The 8,568-nt window shown below is 38.1% G+C and overlaps 1 protein-coding gene across 1 annotated transcript in view; it reads right to left on the bottom strand.

Moving 5' to 3' along the window:
* Positions 1 to 5,695, bottom strand: part of SEC22A (SEC22 vesicle trafficking protein homolog A (S. cerevisiae)) — a 15,801-nt gene extending 10,106 nt beyond the window's left edge. The window contains exons 1-3 of the mRNA XM_009865252.1: positions 5,460 to 5,695; positions 2,751 to 2,954; positions 724 to 887 (exon numbers count right to left, since the gene is read on the bottom strand). Of these exons, the coding sequence (XP_009863554.1) occupies positions 724 to 887; positions 2,751 to 2,932 (346 nt within the window). The 5' untranslated portion in view covers positions 2,933 to 2,954; positions 5,460 to 5,695. The remainder of the gene's footprint in view (positions 1 to 723; positions 888 to 2,750; positions 2,955 to 5,459) is intronic.
* Positions 5,696 to 8,568: the final 2,873 nt, after the last annotated feature.

Genomic DNA, 8,568 nt, shown 5'->3' with positions numbered 1-8,568 from the left:
ACAGAAATCTTAAAAAGGAAGACAACAAGGTTATACAGAAATTGTTAAAAATCACCTGACTGAATTATAGACAAAAATTAAACAACTGGAATATATTCCTCCATATTTCTAAAACCGTGTTCTTTTTGCTTTAATCCGTTTTATAAGAATATTTAAAATAACTGCCTAACATATATTATTAAAGCGACATATCTTAATGGAATCCGCAGCAGCTGTTATCTGGTGTATACATGAGATTAGTTCTATTCGGAGCTTGCACGACAGAAGATTAAATGCTTCACTACATCGTAAGACAAACAAAAATCTCTCCCTTTCATGTACTGAACAAAAATTACAGGATAGCTAAGAGCAAACATGAAATTGCCATCTTTTATTTGAGAAATTTATGAAGCTCAATGCCTTTACAGGTTAAATATATCAATAGGTATAAAGTCAAGCAACTCCTGGTCTTATCCAGATTTGGTCACACAAGGCTTAAACCAAAACCTACCAGAATGAACAGAAAGATTATAAACAAGTTTGCTTAAAACTCTAGTAGCTTAATTTAATGCCCAGAGAAGTATTTCTTTATTGACTCTTTACAACAGTTAAATGAGATTCTAGATCCACCTGAAATACAGCTATAAAGTGCCCTGGACATTTTTGTTTTGTGTGCATTAAGTAGCACATCTATTTAGATACTTATTTTCCTTAGTGTGAGAATCAAGGAAAAAAAATGCTTACCAAACTCTATAAAACAGTATGGCCTGACAGCAGTATTTGTCTTCATCATATTGTAGGTAGTGATGAATTCTTTCTGAAGCTCATCCAGGAAGCAGAAAGCCAGGACACTGGGATAATTTTCAGTGCACAACATCATATAGCTTACTCCTAGAGAACTTATGAAGCTATAAATGAGACAGGAAATTCAAAATTTCAAATTTAAATCCAGGTAATTCACTGCTTCACTAGTCTAATCTCGTACTCTACACTCAGAGAAGCAAAACCTTCTCTGAGGTAGCAAAGGAATTAATGTTTACTAAAACACTCTAGAAGAAAAACTATTTACTTTTACCAATGTTTTGCTTTAACATCACATTGTACAATCATATGAGAAGCTGTGTTACATATACTTGCACGTATACACAAGTGTGTGTAAACTTAGGTACACACTCCTACACACATGGAACAACATAAAGCATTTGGGATACAGAAACAAAGCAGGTTTGTCCCATTATAGCTTTATGTTCATCTCAAATGTAGAATATGTGATCTAGTGTATCCCACAAATGCAAAAATTTATCTTCAAACCAGGTGAGAGGACAGTTGGTTCATTCTAAAATATGCGAGAAAAATAAGTTCCATAGAATACAGTATTCATCATTCTCCAAAGACGGTTGCAGAGATGACCATTGATGTCAAATATGAAATTAGCAAGGGAAGGTTTTCAGTAAACATAATCCAGGCAATTCATTAAACAGAATTTGTGTTTTCATGACACATTCAAATTTCTTCACAATCTTGAAGGATAACTTACACTATTAAAAGTAATCAAAGACAAAAGTAATACAAACCAGCTTGACTAAGTCTTATGTCTCGTTCTTAAGAGGCTATTTTAGGTTGATCAGTTTACAAATCAACTACAGATGAAGTTTGAAGAAGAAAAAAAACAACACAAAATATCAGCTAGAAAAATTTAGTCCATGGTGGGCTGGACCGGAAACTCACATATTCCAACTGGAGATGGAGAAGGCTGAGCACTTTCTAGGATCATTCAGGGGGCATACTCTCCACCACTGTAACCTTCTACATGTTTGCTAGGGGTTAGGATGAAATTGCTCACCTCATTTAAAATGGCATATCTAAATGAGAACCAAAATTTAGCTCAGCTCAAGTACAACTGAATTATCAACTACACACAGGTGCCCCTAGTTACCAATACTAGGAGAAACAGAAAAAGGTCCCATATAAAGCAAAATTCTGAGTAAGCAATAGATTCAAAGTATTATTTGAAAACACTCACACTGCAAACAAGTGAAAAAAGAGCATCTTCTAAATTATTACTCAATCGGTGTTGTCATGCAGGTACACTATCAAACTAGCTCAAAAGATTTAGGTATAGTTATGAAGAAAAGTCAAAACACAAAAGTGTGAAGAGAATACAAAAAGCATTGCTGTGGGTGGAGCAGGAAGATACAAAGTTTCCATTTGACCATTCAAGACTTCATTAGACACTGCCTTCACACTAGAAAAATAATTGCCACTCCTCCCGCTCCCTCACTCCCTGTGTACCACAGGAGGTAAGTACCGAGTTACACTTGGATTTCAGGGCATGTTTCCTCTGAAGTCAACAGAAATCCTGAAGGTACAATGAAAGGACCTACTTCCATAACATGCTAACCACAAGTTTTCAGAAATACTGGGTTATGAAAGTTATTTGGGTACTTCTGTAACTTGTGTAGACTAAAAAGAGAAAACAAGTGAATACTAGTCGAACCAGCACTAAAAAGAACAAGTCTAGTCATTTTCCTGTAAGAACCACCTTGAAATTTAAAGAAGTACTTCCATCTTTGTAAAAATACTGCCTATTTCAAACCACAACTTCCACCAAAGTTTGAGCAAGTTTCAGATATTTCTACAATTTCTCAGTCTGGGATTTCTGATATATAAATCTTAGTTTGACTAATCATTTCTAATTTGAACTGGTAACTTTTTAACCTACGGAGAGACCCAACCCAAGATGTCCTAAATAAATAAAAGAGAAGTCTTACTTTATATTATACTGCCCAGTTTTCAGCGTACATCTATCAGGGAGCTGAGAAAGTTTCTTTGAGAGCATTTTAAAATATTTTCTACATTCTTGCATTCCGGTGCTCTGGTCGTAATCAGTAGACGCAGACAGTGGGAGTCCATCCCTCACACGGACCACAGAGGCAGATAAAATCACAGACATTGCCAAGAGAGTTAACGATAACCTACAACAAAACATATATCAGAATGAATCAGAATTAAGGTAACAGCAAAAACAACAGAGTCAACTACGATTAATCAAACTTCCCAAGCTGGATACTGGGCTCAGGCTTAAAATTTGGCAGAGGAAGGACTTTCAACTGTAACTCAGATTAGAGTCCTATCTGAACAGGGACACAAAACGTAGTAGTTTACACGAACCACAAAGCAGCAACACATCTGGCATCAGTGTCACATTTTCAACTATTTTTTATCTGAACTGCCATAAATCATCACCTAGAGGTACCTGCAGAGATGAAACGCTATGTCTTAGCCTTAGTACTATTGTAGCTCTTGCACCCTTCAAGCTGTGAGTGGTCTTGTGCAGTGGGACAACAATTACAGTCTCAACAAACAAGGAAAACAGTTGCAGAGGAAAAACCTGTACCATGAGGGTATGCCAGATGGAAAACGTCTTGATCAAGCAGTAATATTAATGTGCTTTCAAGAAACTGTTACTGAGCGCATGCTTAAGTACCCTGGCAAACAGAGACTTACACAACCTATGTACTATCAAATAGTAAATCAAGACGAGGACAGGAATGTAATCCAGTTTGTTCAACTCAAAACAGAACTTCTTAAACATGGAATGTCTTTTTTCTTATCTGGGTCTCCACTTTCTTTCAATCTGCAAGACATGTCTATCAATATTACACAAATACTGAGCTGCTTGCAACAGTGCTTGTGACGGTCCTGGTTTTGGCTGGGTTAGAGTTAATTTTCCTCATGGTAGCCAGCACAGGGTTATGTTTTTGATTTGTGCTGAAAACAGTGCTGATAATACAGAGTTGTTTTCACTATCGCTGAGCAGTGCTTACATAGAGTCAAAGCCTTTTCTGCTTCTCAGCCCACCCCACCAGAGAGTAGACTGGGAGTGCACAAGAAGTCGGGAGGGGACACAGCCGGGACAGCTGACCCCAAGTGACATGCCAGACCGTACCACAACATGCTCAGCATATAAAGCTGGGGGGCAAAGAAGGGAGAGGAGGACGTTTGGAGTGACGAGAGTTTATCTTCCTCTGGAGGTATCTAATTTTCAAAGCCTAATGATTAAAGCTTTGTGGAGTACAGTCACCAAAAAAATAAAAAGTTGGGAATTTAAACATTTCTCTATCAGAAGGAGAAAATTTAGAGCAGGCATTTAACAGTATAAACATATAGGCTGCACACAATATTTCAAGAAGGCAGATTTTTAAAACCTTAAAGTTCTTCAAACCTCACGTTAAATCCAAACATCCAGAAGTTTAGCAAGACAAGCATTGAAAGAAGGATTACTCACCTGCTAAGTATCAGTACACAAATTTGACTTCTTACAAGTGGGCGAACTGCTAGAATTTATATGAAGCCAAAAGCAAGCACTTCCTCAACTCTTCACACTGCTCTGCAGACTTCTACCACTTACTACACCTATCACTTAAGAGATTATGAAAAAAATAGACTTTTGCCTCCCTCAGATGATGCTCCTCAAGTCCCATACAATCGCAAACTGCAAAAGACAACAGATTTCTGAATACAGCTGAAATATGTTTTTGTGTGCAATACTGACATGTTTCCAGTACCTTTCAAACTATGACATTAAGGGTGATTTACAAGTCTTAGCAACACAAGAACTGTATTATGAAAAGTCAGGAAGCTAAATTTTCCCAAAATAGCACTGCCTCTTCATAAAAGAGAGGAAATAACTATTTTTTTCCCCCTCAACTCTCACATCCCCTATTTCCCACTGCCCAAAGATTATAGATACATCAGGATAACTACTGAATAATAATCAATATTCAGGTATTTACTTCTCAAAGAGAAAGAGGCATACAGCAATGGAAACACTGAAAAAGTGTTGTAATTTTCAATTTAAGAAATTCAGCTTCACCAGTAAACTTCAACCTGCTCTGAGATGTATCACATTAGCTAAATAAATTCCAAATTAAGACCCCTGTATTTTACTTGTATACCATACCACGCTTTCACCAAAATCATAACAGCAGCAGAAGCCACTGCACTCTGCTGAATACTTTTGGGCTTTTATCAGGTTTGCTTGTTATTGCAGCACTTCACCACAGAATTCCCTACTGTACAAAGCGCTTTGATCAGCTGGACACAACAAACAGAAGACAAAAGAACTCTAGGAGTTGCTCTAGATTAGCCTGCTGGAGTGAAGCACTCTAGAAATTAAACCTACAGTTCTAGAAATTTCTACCTATCTCTGAGTTCACATCCGTACTACCAGGAGGACAATTCACATGGAATGCACACGGCACCGGTTTTCTTAACTGTGCTGCTGACCATATAACCACGGCAGCAGCTCCAGAGCGTGACACAACTGCAGAGGAGCTTTACACTGTAATGGTTCTCTGACAGTAACCTCCTCTGCCACTTGGAACTCAATCCTGAAAGAGACTTCTGGGAGCTGTATCAATATAAACAAAAGAACAATGACGTGATAGCGACGTTTAAAATCCCCCTCATTAACTTACTTGCATAAAATGTAATTTCATGGATCTGCATTTCCTCTGATGAAGCAAGCAACTTCATTAGCACCTAACATGAGGCAAGGAACATAGCTCCATGTCCCGTTTCAGGCAAAGGTAGAGAAGAGGGCAGCGCTGCAGGAGAAACTCAGAAGCCTGTAGCCAGCTCTCAGAAGGAAAAATATTGTTCTCTTCACTTTTTAAATGATCTTGATGGTTAAAGTTCATGTTGAGCTATCTGATGAGATAAAAACAAACAGAAAAAGTTAATAAATGTGTTGACTGGCTAACAATATTCTTCAGCTCTTTTTGTGAGGCTTACTGGAAAGGCTTGAACACACATCTCAGGGAGATTACTCAAGAAGTAATCAAGTAAAAAGAAAATTAGAATAATAGAAATATTAAAATGCTTCTATATTCTTTATGTGAAATTGAGGAAGTCTTATCACTTCAGCTATTTAAAATGGAAAAATAGATTATCTGTCTGCACAGTACATCAGCAACTCGGGGTAATGCAACCTTTGACTCTGAACCCCACCATTCACCTCATATGCTAAATTTAATTAATCCATAATCTCCTCTGATCAAAAACCCAAACAATTCAGGAACATAATACAACAAAAGCACAGCTGTATTTCCAAAGCATTAGATTTTCGATATTCAATCTAAGAATAGCTGCTTTACTCCTACAGTTAAGGACAAAGAATGTAAATATCACTGATGACAGCATGTATGCACGGGCAACAGAAAAAGTAAAGGATAAAGACTCCTTGGAGGTATTTTTTCAATTTTTATGCCTATTCTTCATGTAAATAAATACTTGCATAAACCTAGAACAAAAACAGTTATTTTCTTCAAAATTCCCACTTACATTTAGAGAAATTAAGCTCTCTAACAGAAGATAAGCCTCATTAAAACCTGCCAGTTCTCTTAATGTACTATGAAATCACATCGTTTAAAAACTGTGTTTAGATGAAGTCTTAAGATCATCTGTCAGACAGGTTTTGTTACCATCATCCTAAAAACTCACCCAGTGAAAATATGTACTTCTTCCTCAGTGGAATCAGAAAGCTATGTAAAAAACAAAGCTAATAGATGAAAATCAGTTGCAAGATCACACATATGTAAAGAGATATGTAATACACAGACTGTAACAGAACATTCAGCCTTACTCGAAAATTTATTAATATAGAAAAATAGTTCACTAAATCTTCAAAATGAGTTACTTTATGAAGCTCTCCAAACAGTAAGGCTCTACAGAAGAAGCCAAGTGGTAAATTTGATACAGACTTATACAGGTAGAGATTGAAAAATGAACATTAAAGATTTGGTAGTGTTTTCAGAACTATCTTTAAGCGTCTGTTTTAAACATCTATTCAAAACAGGAGAGTAATTCACCACACCATTACAAATTTCACATGATTTCCTCCAAAATTCTCTATCTATCAAAAACCTAAAGATGACAAAAGGCTGCACTTTCACTACTAACGGTCCATAACTCCACTACAGGCACAAAGAAATGAACAGGCACTGGGTTAGCTATCTCATCTGATAACAGAAACGGGGACTATCAAATCCAATGGGCAGGGGTGAGGCTCATGGGTACCACGGATGGATTTTCCAAACCACGCAGTTAGCCAGTTGAACTGCTTGTCACAGGAGGCTGTCAATACTAAAGCGTTAAACGAATTCAAGAGGCAAGTGGAAAAAATCAGAGAGAAACTGCAAGGGTTATTAAAAGTAAACTCCACCCTTTGCTCAGCAAGATTCTGACCCTCGAACAATCACCAGCAGGGAGAGTAACCACGGAAGCATCACTCCATGCCTGTGCTATTCCTACATTTCATTGCGTGTATCTACTTCTGGTCCATCTTTACTGCCTTCCCCTTATACTGACACTTCACAGTCCTCCCTGCAGATGAGGACTGGGAGAACTCATGGAAAAGAGGAACATGGAGAAAGTTGGCTACAGATGGGCAACAGTCAACTGAAATGGTGCTTCCTCTGGTACTTAACCCTCCCTAAAGCTGTCCAATTTCTCATACACGTGTCAACCTCCACTGCTTTCACAAATAGGAATTATCACACGTGACGTCAGTTGCATTTCTTCCCATGAGCTGGAAATCTCAGATGACAGAAACCAGAGCCTGTTTTACCGCTTTATTTTTATTTGTGAAGATAAGATTCAATTATCATCTCATTTATTTTTGTGTTATGATGATACTTGATTCTGAGGCAGCAGCTAAAAAAGTCCTAGAAAGTGGTGTATGTTCCAGTCTTTGTAATGGATTGGTCTTCCAATTTGTGATCTGGCAGGAATTATTTTATACCCGACACCCTCTCATAACTTTTTTTTACAAGTAAGTGTTTGAGAGCGATCTGTGAATATGGCTTGCTTAGGACACTTCAATTTTTCAAAAGCAGTCTAGCTTCACAAAAATTGAAAGAGGTTAGTGTAATAGCAAACCTACTCTGCTGCACCTGCCGGCCTTCAGCAATAACTTAACTCAGGCATTTCTCGTCAGGCTGTCTGCTTGTTATGATTACATTCCACAAAATATAAAATTGGGAAGGCGTTGCAAGCTGCACACCTGCTTGACACAGAATGAAGATAGAGTTTCTGCACTAACTTCAAGTGTACATGATAGTGTTGGACCATTTATTTGCCTCACTTCTGGGAGTTGTGACAGCTGTATTTATGCAGGCAGGAGTCTTAATTTTTCCACTCTATAGCACACTTCAGAAATCCGTACTACAAACTAAAGCACTAGAGACAGACACAACAAACAAGGCCACTTTGACATCATCAGGTATGATCAGAGAAAGGAAATAATATTACAGCCCCAGCCTGCACAACCCTTCTCATAAAGCAGAGGAAAAACTGACCTTGGAAACAGAACTGAGAACCTGAAAAACTAAGGGAACCGGACAAGCTGCATCTTAAAAGCTTAGGAATTTGATCCTTCCATCTCCCCCCTACTTATACGGAGGCTCCTACAGGAGCTGCCTGCAATGGCAGCCTGGGCAGGAGGAGGTAACGCGGTTACCGACCTAACCGGGTTCACACCGCTTTACACGGCACAGCTTCACACAGAACCGGTGCTGCCTACACAGG

The sequence above is a fragment of the Apaloderma vittatum genome, unplaced genomic scaffold (assembly GCF_000703405.1).
Source record: "Apaloderma vittatum isolate BGI_N311 unplaced genomic scaffold, ASM70340v1 scaffold2442, whole genome shotgun sequence".
Lineage (NCBI taxonomy): Eukaryota > Metazoa > Chordata > Aves > Trogoniformes > Trogonidae > Apaloderma > Apaloderma vittatum.
The sequence above is the reverse complement of the archived record's forward strand: the minus strand, read 5'-3'. Positions and strand labels throughout refer to the sequence as shown.